Source organism: Setaria viridis, chromosome 2 (genome assembly GCF_005286985.2).
Source record: "Setaria viridis chromosome 2, Setaria_viridis_v4.0, whole genome shotgun sequence".
Lineage (NCBI taxonomy): Eukaryota > Viridiplantae > Streptophyta > Magnoliopsida > Poales > Poaceae > Setaria > Setaria viridis.
In genome coordinates this window covers 36396150-36413228 of record NC_048264.2, presented here as the reverse complement: position 1 = coordinate 36413228, position 17079 = coordinate 36396150, and the positions used below count along the sequence as shown (strand labels likewise).

General features: G+C 44.6%; 3 protein-coding genes across 4 annotated transcripts; 2 read left to right on the top strand and 1 right to left on the bottom strand.

The window, feature by feature from the left end:
* Window positions 1-2963: 2963 nt before the first annotated feature.
* On the bottom strand, window positions 2964-6937 carry LOC117842963 (flap endonuclease GEN-like 1). 2 transcript variants are annotated; one of them, XM_034723501.2, is made up of 8 exons: window positions 6588-6937; window positions 6071-6265; window positions 5535-5705; window positions 5260-5441; window positions 4930-5176; window positions 4657-4789; window positions 3953-4461; window positions 2964-3405 (listed from the first exon to the last, which is right to left on the bottom strand). In XM_034723501.2, the coding sequence occupies exons 1-8, from the start codon at window positions 6789-6791 to the stop codon at window positions 3142-3144; spliced, it is 1905 nt and encodes a 634-aa protein (XP_034579392.1). In that variant the 5' UTR covers window positions 6792-6937; the 3' UTR covers window positions 2964-3141. The 2 variants fall into 2 exon arrangements, with proteins under 2 accessions (XP_034579392.1, XP_034579393.1); XM_034723502.2 differs by lacking the exon at window positions 6588-6937 and adding an exon at window positions 6363-6507.
* Window positions 6938-7072: 135 nt separating this feature from the next.
* Window positions 7073-11755, top strand: LOC117842962 (SPX domain-containing membrane protein OsI_32082). The gene is made up of 9 exons (XM_034723499.2): window positions 7073-8442; window positions 8643-8715; window positions 8931-9051; window positions 9143-9454; window positions 9541-9648; window positions 9745-10199; window positions 10312-10625; window positions 10739-10881; window positions 10984-11755. The coding sequence occupies exons 2-9, from the start codon at window positions 8663-8665 to the stop codon at window positions 11551-11553; spliced, it is 2076 nt and encodes a 691-aa protein (XP_034579390.1). The 5' UTR covers window positions 7073-8442; window positions 8643-8662; the 3' UTR covers window positions 11554-11755.
* A 951-nt stretch (window positions 11756-12706) lies between these two features.
* LOC117842965 (ATPase GET3A) lies at window positions 12707-16604 on the top strand. Its single transcript, XM_034723504.2, has 7 exons — window positions 12707-13102; window positions 14049-14170; window positions 14418-14568; window positions 15019-15129; window positions 15615-15753; window positions 15986-16101; window positions 16179-16604. Exons 1-7 carry the CDS (start codon window positions 12827-12829, stop codon window positions 16353-16355), a joined length of 1092 nt encoding a protein of 363 aa, XP_034579395.1. The 5' UTR covers window positions 12707-12826; the 3' UTR covers window positions 16356-16604.
* Window positions 16605-17079: the final 475 nt, after the last annotated feature.

Below are 17079 nucleotides of genomic sequence, written 5' to 3'. Positions count from 1 at the left end.
GTTACTACCACAATCACAGTGGTACGTGAAACCATACTAGCTGCGCTATTAACGCGGGCCACCTTACTAGTTTGCTATACTCATCTATTCCAAATTGTAGGTTGTTTTGGTTTTTCCAAGTTCATAGATATTATTATGTATTTATATATAAGCTTAAAAAAGTTAAAACGACCTATAATTTGAAATGAAGGGAGTACCTATGAGTACTTCAGTAGTCACGTAAAGTAGACAATTAACGTGTGCCAGTTGCAGGACAACGGCCAGGACTAGTTCAACTTGAAGTAGCACTTAGAAGTCAGGTGGGAACATGGAGAGACAGAGGACAGGGCTGCTGAAAAAGGTGATGTTTGTCGATCCCGGCCTAGCAGTCCTACTACTCCTGCAGTTGGCCAGTGGGAACCGTCAGGTCTGCGGTCTGCCAGGAATCGCCACAGTGGAGAGGTAAAGGTTGACAAACAGGGTTTCAAAAAGGTTGTTTTTTGTGCACGTTCGTTTTTAAGTCCAGAATACAAGGTCAACCGCACTCCCTTCAGTTTGACAGCAGGACCGGTCGGCTCAGTCAGAAACATTCAGGCCTTGGAGCCAAGAAGAGTGAAGAAAGTTAAGCGGTAAAGCTTCATGGTAAAGTCTGTTCAGAGTTTGATCAAATCTGACTGTCCTCGAGGTCAAAACTCAAAAGGAAGTCGGCGTTCTGTTTGCCCTGTGGTCGAAGTAAAGAAGCTGTCGCTGTAGGTCTGCCGCAAGAAGGGTTAGCACGTTTGATTCTCTATCTGATTCCGCTGTGCGACTAACGCATGCAGTGAGACGCGACATCCAAAGAGTTGAATTGTCAGCGCAACTCGGCGACATTGCCTTGTCCTTCAGACTGTTTGTCAGTGCAATTGGCGACACACTGTCAGTTCCCATCAGACTTTCAGTTGAACACACGAGCGGTAAGCAACCAATCTCCAATCATTCGTCGCCCTGTTGTCTTCCTAGGTTCAGAGTTCAGACGGACGAGCAAGGATCGATGACGACCTGATGAGCAGTTGAGCACGCAACTAATGAAACGTACGTCCGCGTGGCCATATGTCTCAAGTGGCCGTGGTCCCGTGGAACGCACGTCTTACAGTTAACAGACGGCGGGAGGAGCAGCTATCGACAGACCAGTTCAGCGTCGGCGGCGCGTACGGCGCCCGAGAGCCAGAAGCCGAGCTCGGCAGCGACGGAGGAAGCTCTCGCCGTCGCGCTCGCGCTTCACAAGTTGCTGCTGCCCGCTTGGCCTCGATCCATCGGCGTCGGCCTCAACGCGGCGGCCGACGGAGTCCAACTTCGGCCACTTGCCTGCCCGCCTGCTTGAAATCTTGAACGCGCGGCAGCGACCGGCCACCGGGCAGTCTCCTCTCTCCTCCGAAAAAGGTGTTTCTTGTCGTGCTCTGCGCGCAGCCGTCGTCGTCGTTCGTTCTCCACGGCAACGTGCGGCACGGGAGCCCTTTCCCCATCTACGAGCACAGGAGCAGGGCGCGACAGGAAAATCCAGTCGGAGTCCTCGTCCTAGTGGGGCTAGTGGATCGATCGTGTGGATAGAGTTTCTTGCAGCTAGACTCGTTTAGCTCCAACTTGCAACCACTCCTTGCAAGTGTCGAACGAAAGGCTTGCTGAAAAGGTGACGTTTGTCTTGTTTCGCCGGAAAGGGGTTCACATCAGGCAGGCCGGGGGTCCTGTCGCAACATGCCCGTCATAGAAGTACGGACGCGCACGAGTCAGGAAACAGGAAACCAGGACCACGAAGGCAAGAACCACGTTGGATTAGCTGACTTCGAGTCTCCTAGCTAGGTGCAACGCATGCAGTGACGTCCGTGCCATGGACATGGAGTATGGACAGGCACCAAACTGCTCAACGCATGAGATGGATGGAGGCTACTTGTATTCGAGGTTTCAGAGGCCCCTCACTTCACCGAATTCGCCCACATTGAGCTGAAGTTTTCATTGAGCAAATAATCCAGACTCGTGTACAGCACAGTTAAAAAAAGGTCGGATAATTAGACTCTAGGCCCAGAGATTTAAGCACGTATAGGCCTGTAAGATTCTGCGTGGACCGCGAAGGAGGCGCCGTCGAACAGACTTGGGCTTGGGCTCATTCTTATTCAGGCACAAAACTGAGGGTTTTCTGCTGAGTATTTAGTTCTGTTTTAATAAGTTTCCTATAAAACTTTGTTTCCAAATTTGCATTTTAAGAAGTTTTCTATAGAACTTATTCGAAAAGATCTTCATGAAAAGTTAATCCAACAAAATTTGTTTGTTTTTAATTCTTCAGAAACTTGTACTAAGTGCTTTAAGTTGTGATATGTTTTCTAACGAAAATCTACTTGCCGACTACCTGATTAGTGGTGTGTCAATGAGCTTGTGCAGCAGTATATGTGCGGCGTGCTCGCATTGTTTTGCATCTGATGAGGAGACGCGACGCCACTAGCGGGCCTGGAACCCTGGACGCCTGGTGGTGCCGGCAGGCGGAGCGGCGGCAACCGCCGGCCACGGCAGCAGAAGACCAGTGGTGGGCCGCGGATGTTGCCAGGCCAGGCAGGACCGCAGGAGGTGGGCGGGAGGTTTCATGTACTCCGTTGCAGTTTGGCAGGCCAGGACATTTCAGAGACTCACAGAGTCACTGTCACGACAACGGATATGCCAGTAACCTCTTCATGTTAACGTCACAGCACTGCACAGGCTTCATCTGATCGCCTCATGATTGTCATGTCCCTAGATCATGTAGCAGCGAAGGACAAAGGTTGATCGAGCGGATTGATGAAAATGTCACTACATTTCTCACCCTCTGCAGTTAAAATGTACTCCGTATTGTAGTACGACATTAGGTCAGCTAAGAACACGTCCAGCTTGAAGGCAAAGGCACAGACAGATAAACTCTCAATTCTGACAGCAAGGGCTAAAAGAATGGGAAAACAGCGGCAATCTTTATCTACAAAAGATGAGGTTCAGATAATCAATCTGAACTAAAACTTGTTTCATTTCCTCGGACAAAGATGATGCTTGTTCCTGTACAAAAGGGGCCGCGGAATCTACAGCGGTCGATATGTTAAGGCATACTCTGGGTCATCTACAACAGTGGCAGCAAGATTACAATGCTGACCAAAGTCAGGCTAGTCGTCAGTCGAAGAGGAGGCGGCGTCGAACAGACTTTGGCAGGCTCTTGTTGAGGTCCCTGTCTGAGGCTTTTCTTGAGCCTCCCTTCGCCGCTTGGCCTTCTCCAGCTGGCTTCTTCCTGGATTCGATGGTCTGCCCTTTCTTGGAGCGGTAGAACTCTGTGATGCTAAGCTGGACTCCACTAGGCCTTGGACCTTTAGGTGTTTCCAATGTGCTACTTGTGCTTGATTCGGATTTTCGTGATCTTGATTTTGCTTCTTTCAGCCTCTGCACCAATTAAGATCATGCGTTAGGTGCAGTAAACAACATCATTGCATTCGATGTTTTCTTGAACAGTCATGAATAAATGTTAAATGTACAGGTATGAACAAACTTGACTAAACACAAACATCATTCAGGGCCTAACTCGCAATCCATCTACATGCATTAACCTAAATTAATGTTTGCTTAGATTTCACTAGCATCACTGCTGAACTACCAAGATACTACTCCCTCCGTTCCAAATTGTAATATCTATGAACCTAGAAAACCCAAAACGACCTAAAATTTGGAACGGAGGGAGTACATCAGAACTTCAGAAGTAGACATAAATCTAAGAGATCCATGTGGTAGTTTTTTGGGGGTAACATATAAACATACATGATACTAAATGATAAAATTTAACTGAAACTTGGGTGTATGTTTTAGGATAAACTTAATGCAGACCTCTTCACAAGAAAATTATAGCTAGAACAGTAAGTCTTAAATTAAAATTGTCTTGTTAATGTCATGCATATTTTCAATTATCATAGCGAAGGAAGAAACCAATGCCCACCTGTTCTTCCTGAAACCTTGCCGTTTCTTTAGGGAATGCTGAACTGACAAGTTGAATGTCTTCTTCAGTCAATAGAAAGCAGCAGCCATCATCAGTAAGCACTTGTGGAACATCAGGCTCATCTAATAACTCAGAAGACTCACAATCCACTGTATCCTCCTCGTCATCTTCATCCAACACCACTACCTCACTACTTGTCTCCCCCTCTGTTACTGGCTTCTTGCTACTTATATTAGATTTCATACCCCAAGTACCTCTCTTCCATTTCACCAAGTAATAAGGGTGACCATACCTTATTTTAATTCGCTGAATCGAATCGAATTCATATTGATCATAAAGAAGCAATGGTGTAGATGGAGATGATGCCACCTCACGTAAATATATGGTTGATAACATAGGAAGCATCCTTTGTCGAATATAAGATGGCTCCCAATTTTGATTGTAAGTTAAGAAGTCAACCAAAGCTTCAACATCAGGTTTATTCCAACTTAGCAAGGGAACACCCTTTTCTGCAAACAGACAAAATTTCAGTTGAAGGATACCAACAAGGGCTAATTGTCATGAACACTGTTAAAAGAATAGTTTTGTTATCAATAAATGCTAAGTTCAGAACCTTGACCAAAGAAAAAATTACAACACAACAAGCACGTAAACAAGCAGAATTTCTTTTTCTAATGCTTTGAGCCATAGTTATTTTTTCGTACCTTTATCCAAATTGTTATCACTTAGATACAATTTAATGATCTCCTCATTAGGAAAATTTGTCTCAGCAGCGATTCTTTTGCAGACCTTGATTTGCCAATTTTCATGTTTTCTCTGTTCCTTTAGATCGCGTGCCTAACAGTCATAACAAATGTACGATTAATATAGCAGATAATTATTAGTCCTGAACCATTCAAGGGTAAAAGAGAAGGCCAAACATACTATGAAACATCATAATTAATGAGATTGGACAATTTAATAAGCACAAAGCCTACCTTTTCACAACCAGGACATTCACATTTGAATCCAGCTGGTTTTTCCATGCAATTCTCTAATGCATCCACCAAGCAATAATTGCACCCAACCTTGCTATGATTTTTCTTACTGCCCGGGTGACCGCAATGTGAGCAGTGCGGCAATTTCACAATTGAGCTTTTTGTGGATGATGATGGGAGATCATCAATATGTTGATTGCCCAATCCTTCTAGGAATGGATACACCCCTCTACCAATTTCATGTAACCTGGAGAAGTACAAATAAGATGACTAGCGCATTGGGGAGATTATTCTGCCAGCAAAAATACAAGAACAAAGTATGACACATACTTATCCAAAATTTCATCTTCATCAAATAACTGCACAAACCGAAGTGCAGTTTCAAGACCAAAACCAGGTACCCCATGCAAATCATGGTCGCTACCAATAAGAAGTGCCATGGCTACCATTTGTTTCCTCTTCAATCCAAGGCCAGCCTCAATGTCTGCTATGTTGTAGCACTCAAAAGGTTCCTGCAGAATAGTTGATGGTCATGCTACAATTTTGCCTGTGTTGAATGAAACAAATTTGCTGCTATGGACAAAGATCTAGAGTAGAGTCATTACCTTACAATTCGATTTCAGGACTTTAATGACAGTCTTGGCTCCAAAGAGGAAAGCATCACTATCTGCAGTGATGCAAGCATCTACATGACCTTCATTATTCAACTGAGCGCAAAGGGCTTCAGCTTCACCTTTTGCCCACAATACAGGCATTCCAAGGTATTCAAGCAGTTCCTAAAAATTACAGAAAATTAACCAAATTTACTGACAACTGATAAGGCATATAGTGATGTGAGGCGGTGTCATCTCTGTCTAAAACATAAACCTACGACCAATATGAATTCCATTCAATCAACGGCTTAAGATAAGCACTGGTCACACTTGTTACTGGTCAAATGGAAGAGATTTGTGGTAAGATTTCAGATGTCATCTAGCAAGACACAAATGGAGGGTAACAAGGTTGTGGTGTTGGATTAGGAGGCTACAATCGTTGGTCAATCTCCTGAGCAGTTAGACGCGCCAGATGTTCCACAAGCCAATTAAACCAAACTAGATTGCATAAGGGGAGCACAACAATATCAAAAAATTCGGGAACTCACCACGCACTCCTCGACGCATCGCGTGAAGGCAGCATTCCTCCCTTTGACCGGTGCGGCAGCCGCGCTGGACTCCGCCTCTGTGCTCGGCAATGCGGCCAGGTCCATCCCGGAGCCCCGGAAGAAGCGCGCAGCCCTGGCCTGCGACTTGAGCGGCGACGGCTCGCCGTCCACCACGAACACGGGGAATGCGCCCATCTGCAGCAGTTGCAGAGACAAACCGAAGGAAATGGGTGAATCCGACTCGCAAGATAGAGAACCCGGATAGTGAATAATCGGGGAACTAAGCACATACAGTAATTAACCCCCAGCAAGATTAAATCTTGGAGGGCAAAAAGCAGCAACTACAGAATGCAGCATATCACAAGGGAATAACAGGACACTATACACCAGAAGAGATCAAGCAGCGGGGGAAAAGGGAGCCAGGGGCAAGTAGGGGGGGATGGGGAATGAGCGAAGGAGACGGAGCCGCTAGGGAGGGGAGGGGAGGGAAAGCGATGGGGAACCAGCCGAACCGGACCTTTGCGAACAGGGAGAGCGTGCGGAAGAAGGTAGTCCGGAGGTGCGGCTTCCTCGCCCGCGGCGAGCGCGCTCGGATGGCGGTGCTGTGGGAGACAACCCAGAAGGAGAGGTCGACGGCGACGCGGCGGCCGCGGAGGTACCCCGCGCCCTCGTGCCGCGCGTAGGGCTTCAGGAGGTCCCAGAAGCTGCCTCCCACGCCCATCCCTCCCTCTCTCTATCTACCCCGCCGGCGTCGGGCTCGGCCGTGGCGGAGGTTGAATTCTCAGGTCAGGGTGGGAGTCGCGCCCGCCGGCCGCCGGCGCTCGTGCGTGGCCTTTGGTAAGTTGCGGGACTCGCGGCGGCTACTGGGCTGCCTCGAGCCGTTGCGGTGGGTTCTCGTCTCCCTCCGGGTCTCTCTCCCGTAGCCCCCGTTGACGAGTGGGCCCGTCGTGCCAATGCAGGTGGGCCTCTGGCCGTTTTCTTCCCTCCTCGGCTCCTCCCTCCTCTTTTCTTTTTCTTTTTGCCTTTTCTTTTGGAGGATGGAAATGGAAAAACATAAAGCGCTTCTGAGTTCAGGTGACGGCAACAAGATGGAGCGTGGTCTGTTCGCTCTGAACAACTGAAGCAGTCATCATCCAGACCCAACATCTTTTTTTTTCTATCTCCAGAACTGGTCCTTTTTTAAAAAAAATTAACTAGAACCGGTCCCTTACCTTCCTGTTCTGACTTCAGCAACTGGGGAATTGCAGAGCTGCTGGAATGAATTTCTTGTCAGGTAATGGGCTAGTGGCAGTAGCTGCGCGCCCGCGCGCTAAAATATTCAGTTCGTGCCAAAACCGGATAATCTTCGGGAGCCAGCTGGTAATCGTTGAATGGACAACCGACCCGGGGAGTCCATCTGGATTTCTCTGTTTTATTATCTTGGCCGGCAGCTGCTGCATTGCTTGCATGATTTGTGTTCAATTTTCCCTTTGTGTTCAGATGACTTGTGTTGCATTGCTCCCAACTGAATACACACAGCACTGAATAAATAAGCCGCTGACTTTTGTGTTTTCCTTGTAAAAAGCTCAATTTTCTGAAGTCAACTCCAAAGGAATATGGTGTGTGGATAACAGGATAAGAGACATAGCCATAGTCCTCCACATTCCTGCCAAAAAAAACAAAGAACAAAAGATGCATACATGCAGTTCGTTTTACAGCTTCTTGATTATTGAAATTGCACAGTAGGCTTGGCAGGCACTTAACTCTCGCTGCAATGAAGAGGCTCTGTAATTAATCCCTTAAAGAACTAGTGAATCAGTTGCTGTTGTTACTATTCCCAACATGCACATGAACGGATACCACTGATGTTCTTCAAGGAAATAAAGTTGAAAATGAGCTACTAAGATCTGTAGGCTGCTCTTTGTTTTCATATGGTCTTTCAACTTTGAAGCAGACATCCATAATTCCGTGTATAGTATGATGCTCGTATCTGTTGGGCATTACAGATCCATATTTCTTACAGATCTCCATAAAACAATAGGACAAAAGTCAAACATGGATATGCACAATTTCCTTTTATTTCTAGAAAAAAAATATCTTTTATTGTCCAACTGTGCACATCGAGATTAATTCTTCATCTTGTTTCAACAAAGAATATGTGCAATTTATTTTTATTTTTTGAGATAAACAATCAATGATGTCCAACTGTGTTCATCAAGATTAATTTTTCCTCTTGTTCCAGCAGCGATAGGTTCAACCCTGATAAACAGCCTGCTCATTCAACCTAATAAAGTTCAACGCCCAAAGCAAAGCTATATAAGCCTGTTAGATGTTAGCACAAGGCCCATCCATTTTACAACCGTCCTAGTCTTCAACACTCACCAAGTTTCCAGGTTCTTCTTTCCTTATTCTCCATGTTTTTGCAAGATATTCTTCTTTCTGTGCCTCTTATGTATTGAAAAATCGTGTAGTTCTGTTCATGGATGATATTTGATTTTTGTAATATAAGCCCATGTCTCTCACTTTTGATCATGATGTGTTTTTTTTGAGGAATTTGATCCTGATGCTTCGTGTGGTTTTCTTTTTCATGTAGGTCATACACTAGGAAGAAAAATGGTGAACTTCTCCAAGAAACTGACAACAGATCAAATTCCAGGATGGGAGGAGTATGGAAACTTACCTCATATATCTTTTTTTTTCATTTTTTAATCGTACGATCACAATTAGACCTTTCCTTGCACAGAAAATGATATGATCTTATCAGAAGGGTGTTCTTTTGTCTGTGGTCTAGTTGTTTCATGACCCTAATTGTAAACTGCTTAGCTGTCAGCTCTTTTTTTTCGAACAAAAGATGCCAACTTCATTTCTTGTTTGGTTCTAGGCACTACTTCAACTACAAGCTCTTGAAGGGCAGAGTAAAAGAATACACAGAGCAGACAAAAGAAGGCAACCGTGATCGCAGGCGTGTTTTGAAGGACTTCTCAAAGTTACTTGATGATGAGGTATATAATCGTAAATGGCCATTTCAGTTAATGTATGAAATACGTTGCATGTCCGTTTACGGTGATCCGATGGAGTACTTCTCCTTGTCAGATTGAAAAGATTGTGCTGTTCATGATAGAACAGCAAGGACTGATTGCAGCAAGGCTTGAAGATTTAGGGAAGAAAAAGGCAAGACTTCAGGATTTACTACTTCTACAGGAGATATCTGAACTAAGAGAAGACTACAGGGAAGTTGGCCTGGATCTTGTAAAGCTCCTAAAGTTTGTTGATATTAACGCCAATGCGGTCCGGAAGATACTGAAGAAGTTCGATGAACGTTTGGGTGATAAATTTACAGATTACTATGTCAGTAGCAGATCGAACCACCCTTATTCTCAGCTCAAGCAGGTTTTCAAGCATGTGGTGAGTTACTTGCCAATATCTGTCATGTTGATTTCAGTGTTATGCAGGTTGTGGTGTTGAACAGATGTTGCCCTGTGAATTATTAGGGTATTGGAGCTGTTGTTGGAGCACTGTCTCGCAACCTTGGCGATCTTGAGGAGCGTGAAGGGAGTTATCTGAATATCTATGACCAGCATCCACTGGCCATTCCAAAGGTTTGATCTTGTGCTCCTATTGTCAGCACTCAGTGAGTGCAGTTCTTATGTGTTCAACAACAGTGATATGCTCATCTGGTGTTATCTTATCTGTAGGACCCGATAATTGACCTGATAAAGGCTACAGCTGACAAGCTGACGAACTCGACGAACTTCCTGCGGTTCTTGGGGCAGCACGCGCTTATCGCGCAGGAGGACACCGCAGGTTCAGAGGTCGAGCGCATCGAGGAAGACAAGTACCATTTCATCTCCCTGGTGCTGAACCTGGTGAACACCTTCCTGTACATGGTCAACACCTACATCATCGTCCCGACCGCCGACGACTACGCCACCAGCCTCGGCGCCGCCGCCACGGTGTGCGGCGTCATCATCGGGTCCATGGCGGTGGCGCAGATATTCTCCTCCGTCTACTTCAGCGCGTGGTCCAATAGGTCATACTTCAGGCCGCTGCTGTTCAGCAGCGTCGTGCTGCTTCTCGGCAATGTGATGTACGCTCTGGCCTACGATCTTAATTCCCTGGTGATCCTCCTCGTCGGCCGGCTTCTGTGCGGGTATGTAAGGATCAGCTCTAGCATTTCTAATCCTTTCCTGAAGTCAGCATGTGCACTGGTGCACAGACAATGAGTGACGAAATCTGATGAACATTTTTACTGGATTTTGCAGGCTTGGATCTGCGAGAGCTGTGAACAGGAGGTACATCAGCGACTGCGTTCCTCCCAGGATCCGAATGCAGGCTTCTGCAGCATTCGTCAGTGCCAGTGCTCTTGGAATGGCATGTGGTCCTGCATTTGCTGGCCTGCTTCAGACAAACGTGAAGGTGTCTGTTTTCACCATCAACCAGGACACCTTGCCTGGCTGGGTCATGGCGTTTGGGTGGTTCGTGTACCTGATCTGGCTGTGGATTTCATTCAGAGAGCCAGCACTTGACCCTGACGTGAAAGATTTCCATGAGGGTTCCTCCAGCAGCTCTAGCACAAGTAAGCTCTCACAGAATGAACAGCTGAGTGCATGTTGAGTTTTCCCAATCTTCATGAGTGCATTTATTGGGTATCATTTCATCATGAGCACTACCATTTTCCCATGAGTGCAGGATATTTGGAGCAAGAAGTGGAGCAGGGCCTTGCTGAACAGCTGCTGCCATCACATGAAAATGATAGTCAGGGTGAAAGATCTACTCTTAGGCCAGCTTCTTCAGTTGCTTCAGCTTACAGATTGCTCACACCGTCAGTAAAGGTTCGGCGCGTGAACATGCTTGCCATTGCTCTGATTCATCACCAAACGTTCGTTTTGCTGTTTCTGAAAACTGAGGGAAGAACTGTTTCCTGCATGTCGCAGGTCCAGCTGCTGATCTACTTCATGCTCAAGTACGCGATGGAGATCCTGCTGTCGGAGTCGAGCGTGGTGACCAGCTACTACTTCGGCTGGAACACCAGCACGATCGCCGTGTTCCTGGCCATCCTGGGGCTCACCGTCCTTCCCGTGAACGCCGTCGTCGGCACCTACATCAGCAACATGTTCGAGGACAGGCAGATCCTGCTGGCGTCGGAGGTGGTGCTGCTCGTGGGGATCCTGCTGAGCTTCCGCGTGACGGGGACGTACACGGCGGCGCAGTACGTGTGCTCGGCGCTGCTGACGTTCGTGTCGGCGGAGGTGCTGGAGGGCGTGAACCTGTCGCTGCTGTCGCAGGTGATGTCGTCGCGGCTGTCGAGGGGGACGTACAACGGCGGCCTGCTGTCGACGGAGGCCGGGACGCTGGCGCGGGTGGCGGCGGACGGCACCATCACGCTCGCCGGCGGGCTCCTCGGCCGGGCCGCGCTCCTCAACGCCACGCTGCTGCCGTCCCTGCTCATCTGCCTCGCCTCCATCGCCGCAACCATGTCCACCTACAACTCGCTCTTCTACTAGCGGGTTTGCCGGTTGCCGGGTGGATGGCGTGGAGCCGCGTCGACGGAACGTTGGTTCCGGTGGCCCACGGGTGTGTTTTTGGTAGCGCGTGCAGTGTTGTGCGTTGAGAGAGAAGCGTGGCACGTTTGTGATTTTTTAACCAGCTCCGGTGATTTGTTCGGTGGATCCCTGATGAAACAGCCTTTCAAGCTTTGTGACTTTGTGTTGGTTTGTGCCGCACAAGCAAAGCCACTTTCAGTGTGGTGGGTTGTGTTGGAAGTGGCCAGCAATCTGGCTCGTCGCGTGTTTTTGGACGCGTGGGCGCCTAGAGTGGATCATGTGTGATGTGTCTCACGTTCTCGAGAAAGAGAACATTTTTCAACTAGTAGGTCTCAAAATAGACCTAGAGAAACCAAGACCATACTTTTAAACCATAAATTTTAAAATCGTATGCATCCGTTCTTAAATATGTGACGTTGTTAATTTTTGCTTAAACTTTAACCAACAATATCTATTTAATGAATTAGTTAAATAAAGTAAAATGATTATCACTATGTCTATTATCAAAAGTACTAAAGGATTAACTTGTAGATTTATCTACCTACATAAATATTTGTTGAAAAGATGAATAGTCAAAAAAGAAAAAAAATCAATGATGTGATATATTTAAGAACGAAAATAGTACTAAAAAGAGGCATAAAAAATCCAACCTATAACTTTACTCTGTTTGGAAAACATGATAATAATACTTTGGTCCGGATTGCAATAATAAAAAGAATACTCACGGTAATTCTGGGTGGGTTCTTTCCATTGCGGTAACAGTAAGATAGGGAATGTAATTATTTTTGGATCGGTGTTCTCCGACGAGGAACGTTCCGTGGTTTCACGTTTGCTAATATAGGACAACAAAGAGGGTTTAATGTAATAAATAAATCAGTATAGAGTACAATTAAAAATCAAAATCTAAGTGTTTGCTTGCAATGGAAAAACATAGGGAGGCAATTCAAAATAGCACTTCAAATTTAAATGTGACAGCAATGAATGTTCCCTGGAAACAATTTTAAATGAGATCTTACCATGTTACCATAGCCGAGGCCGAGGAAACCCGAGGTGAAAAGTGAAACGATGAAAACGTCCAGAAGAGGAAAGGTATTTTTCCACCTAGACAATTCACCTTTGCCTCTGCCCCCACCACGCCAACGCGCCACCGCCGTCCGCCTCCTCCCCCTCTCCTCTCCCAGATCTCATCCACATCGCACTGCCCCCCGATCACCCCGCGGGTACCGATCGGAGCATGGCGTCCGCGGCGGTGGTGGACGCCGGCGACGCGCCGGAGCCCACGGTGCAGAACCTCCTCGACCAGGACACCCTCAAGTGGGTCTTCGTCGGCGGCAAGGGCGGCGTCGGCAAGACCACCTGCAGCTCCATCCTCTCCGTCCTCCTCGCCTCCGTCCGCCAGTCCGTGCTCGTCATCTCCACCGACCCCGCGCACAACCTGAGCGACGCCTTCCAGCAGCGCTTCACCAAATTCCCCACCCTCGTCCGCGGATTCACCAACCTCTACGCCATGGTAAGCACCAAAAACATGCGAAAATTTCCTCCGTTTTCACCCCCCGTCTTACTGTCTCCAATTCACTCTTCTCGCGGGGACGTAGTCACTTGACTTGATTCCACCCAATTCGGTGGTGTTTGTGAGGATTGGATGGGCGGGCAGAGTTTCCTGGTGATTGGATTGGAAAGCAGCTCTCCGAATTTTGGGAGGGGAGGTTAGTAGGGTAGCATGGTAGAGGAGAAAAAGTCGCATTGCACTTAAAGTTTCTATGTATGGAAGAGCTAGACATTTGCCTAGACCAGGCTATACGAACGGGAAAGTTACCAATTCGGGGTTGGCTTGGGTTTGTGGCTTTGTGCTGGTACTTTGTGGCATGTAGGTCACGGGATTGTTTTCAGTTATGGGACCGTGTTCATTAACCTTCCCAAATGGTCATTAGGCTTCTTCTTGATAATATGGTGGTGATTTCCTCATTATTTGTTGGGTTGATGATGGAAGCTGAAGATTAGGGGGCTGACTTGTAGAAAAGTACTACTACCTGGTCTTTGGTAATATTCTCTTGTCTAGGCTAAGCAGAGGTTAATAAGAAATTAGGTGGTTGGTTTATGGAGAAAAAAGAATACCCACTGTATTGCAATTTGATTTAAAACATGTCCCATTTGGGTAGTAAAAAAAGATACATGTATGACTAGGCACCAGATTTTAGAACTCCTTATTTTCCATCCATCTCGAGCATAATACTGATAAAAAAAACCTTTCAATAAGATGCGTAGACAGTTATTGTTAGTGTTGTCACGAATTACAAAAAATGTAAACCAGGTTTTATTTTTTATCATATGTTTTTAAGAAAAAGATTGATCTGCTATTTTCATTGACTGACTCTTTATTTGAAAAGATAGCTTATCTCATTTTTGTAGAACTGGAATGTTGACTCAACAACCTCATTTTAACAATTTATTTGCAGGAAATTGATCCAAAGGTAGAAAATGATGATTTATCCAATGAAGGAATGGAGGGATTCCTTTCAGAACTGACAAATGCGATTCCTGGAGTAGATGAAGCTATGAGTTTTGCTGAAATGCTAAAGTAAGGTTTTGCTCAATTCTTATGTTTGTTATTCTTAGCACTATGACCAATTCCATTCATTACCATCTTTTAGTAGTTCAGTTACTACTTTTTTTTTAATTTCACCATTTTCAACGTCCCTCTGATATATCCAGTGAATTAGATTAATTGTTATTCACAAAAGTGATTTTAACAACCCATGGACTGCTTTTGTACTTTTTTAGCTTCTAGCAGCTTTTTGAATATGATATTTTCCCCCTTACTGCAGATTAGTCCAAACAATGGATTACTCTGTTGTAGTTTTTGATACTGCTCCTACCGGGCATACTTTACGGCTCCTGCAGTTCCCAGCAACCCTAGAAAAGGGTCTTGAGAAAATGATGGAGTTGAAAAATAGATTTGGCGGTCTGTTGAATCAGGTATTCTTTATACATTTCAAGCTACTTGAAAACTATAATTGTAGACAAGTTGTTTTAGATGTCATGCTTTTCGGCTAATGCTTTAGTTTTCTAGGAAATAATATTACCTTATCAATAATTTAACCATAGTTTTACTGTCTACAATAGAACAAAATAACAAATAGAGGAAACCTGTGTTCTGATCAATAGAATCTGAAGGCCCAAGCCTTAGATGAACTTTGACATCCCAAGGGATGTTGGTGGTTCAATTTTGTAAAAATGATATTATTGGTGAGTTTTATTTTGGACTCCCAAAAAAAAGAAGGATGACTTGCTGATGTAGTATTTCTATTCATTCGAGCTAAATGGTAATATGTACATGATGTAGATTTCACATGTGCAAATTTTTCTTTGAACCTACCTAGACAGAAACTAGCAAGTAGCTAATACAATCATTGATGCATTTGGCAGGCCAGTCGATTGTTTGGTCTTGGTGATGAACTGAACGAGGATGCAATGCTTGGGAGACTCGAGGGCATGAAGGACGTGATTGAGCAAGTGAACAGGCAATTTAAAGATCCGGTAAGGCTGCAAACCTTGTATAGAAGTATATATGTTCATTTATGTACTAGCACTATTTAGTCTGGGATGTTAAACAATAGTTATGAGGAACATGCGAAAGATGTAGTGCCAACACATGGCAAAGTCATGGTTGTGAAATTTGGAATTCATAATAATGCATTGATGCTCTTAAGCTTTGATCAAATTGTTAATGAAGGGCATGAGTTTGAAACTGATTCACAGGACATGCCCAGAACTCTGTCAGTATGGTTACTATAGAGAGCAGTTTTAAACACAACACTAGTTGCTTGCTGTGTAAGCCACTGTTGGTCGACTTATTTACTAGATCAATTGAAGCACACAAGAGCACTACTGGTTAAACATACTGGATTGTTTTGATCATTCTTGATTCTTTTCAGTTCATCTCAACATTATTTACACATTTAGGCATTTAGTTGTGAAGATGTCATACCCCCTTCTGACTCCTCTTTTTCCTTTTTTCTCAGGACTTGACAACTTTCGTATGTGTTTGTATCCCTGAATTTCTTTCATTATATGAAACAGAGAGATTGGTGCAAGAATTGGCAAAGTTTGAGATTGATTCGCATAATATTATTATCAACCAAGTTATCTTTGATGAGGAACGTAAGTACAAATAATCACCTTATTTGTCAAATTTACTGGCCTGGAGCTTTGTTGGAAATTTAAATATGCTACTTCTAATTTAGAATTTCGTAAGGACCTATTCTTCAAGCAAAGATGGCAGTCTGTCTGAAAGACCTAGAGATTCTGTATTTCAAAAGAAACTTTCTGAAAACAGAACAACACATTTCCAGTCCTTTTGTTGTTTTAATGTATCCATTGTCATTGGTTGCAGCTGTTGAGTCAAAACTGCTAAAAGCGCGGGTAAAAATGCAACAGAAATACATTGATCAGTTCCATATGTTATATGATGACTTCAACATCACCAAGCTGCCCTTACTTTCAGAAGAGGTAAGTAATCCGGTAGACCACAGTGTCGCTTGTTCCTGCCTATAATGTTTGTCAGTGCTTGAATATGTATTTTCCAGGTTTGTGGTGTTCAAGCTCTGCAAAACTTTTCCCGGCACTTCCTTACACCATACAAGTCTGCTATAAAAAGGGGCACTGTCGAGGAGCTGGAACAGAGAATATCGATACTGAAATCTGCACTGCAAGAAGCTGAGTCCGAATTAGATAGGGTTAGGAAAGGGAAGCAGTCAGCGTGATCCTTTCTTTTTCACAAGTCAAGGTGTGTAAAACCTGACAGAAGCTATGAAGAAAACAGAATTAGAGAGACGCTCAAATTTTTCGTGTCATTACACACACTTGTTGATTTCAGTTTCATGTTTCCTCAAATGAAATGTTTAGATTTGTAATAGCTTGTTTTCAAAAAATAGATCTGTAATAGCTATCGGCAGAGAAGTGTATGATTAGCACGAGATATATAAACATTCTTTTCGCCGGTTATTCAGGCATCTGAGGATCAGTTCCAGAATTCATTCACCTGATACTGTTTGATCAAGGGATGTTATTTTCCAATAAACTCTAAATTTGGCTGGTGCTGGTTTTACTCAATGCATAATACAGAGTTTGCCTTTTGAGTTTTGGAGAATTACTATGTTTTCGAAAAACTAGGTTGGGTACAACAAAACTTGTACTCTTAGCAACTTGTAGCTTTGTTAAACTGTGCGGTATTGCTTACAGCGGTACTACAGCTGGATGATACTCGTTAGAAGGACTAGTTGGATATCTATAACTAATTGCATAACTAATTGCATTTAGAAGGACTAAATGTGAATTAATTATAAAACTAATTGCATAAGTCGTGATTAATTTGCGAGATGAATCTATTAAGCCTAATTAATCCGTGATCAACACATATTTACTGTAGCTCCACATGGTTAGATTCAGCTCACGAATTAGCCTTCATTTATGCAATTAATTTTATAA

Coding starts and splice junctions, on each gene's coding strand:
- LOC117842963 (XM_034723501.2), bottom strand. CDS start 6,791: ATGGGCGTGGGAGGCAGCTTCTGGGACCTCCTGAAGCCCTACGCGCGG. Junction 5,706..6,070: donor GATGCGTCGAGGAGTGCGTG/GTGAGTTCCCGA, acceptor TGTAATTTTTAG/GAACTGCTTGAATACCTTGG. Junction 4,790..4,929: donor AATGTCCTGGTTGTGAAAAG/GTAGGCTTTGTG, acceptor TATGACTGTTAG/GCACGCGATCTAAAGGAACA.
- LOC117842962 (XM_034723499.2), top strand. CDS start 8,663: ATGGTGAACTTCTCCAAGAAACTGACAACAGATCAAATTCCAGGATGG. Junction 10,200..10,311: donor GTCGGCCGGCTTCTGTGCGG/GTATGTAAGGAT, acceptor TGGATTTTGCAG/GCTTGGATCTGCGAGAGCTG. Junction 10,626..10,738: donor CTCCAGCAGCTCTAGCACAA/GTAAGCTCTCAC, acceptor CCATGAGTGCAG/GATATTTGGAGCAAGAAGTG.
- LOC117842965 (XM_034723504.2), top strand. CDS start 12,827: ATGGCGTCCGCGGCGGTGGTGGACGCCGGCGACGCGCCGGAGCCCACG. Junction 14,171..14,417: donor AGTTTTGCTGAAATGCTAAA/GTAAGGTTTTGC, acceptor CCCTTACTGCAG/ATTAGTCCAAACAATGGATT. Junction 14,569..15,018: donor TTGGCGGTCTGTTGAATCAG/GTATTCTTTATA, acceptor TGCATTTGGCAG/GCCAGTCGATTGTTTGGTCT.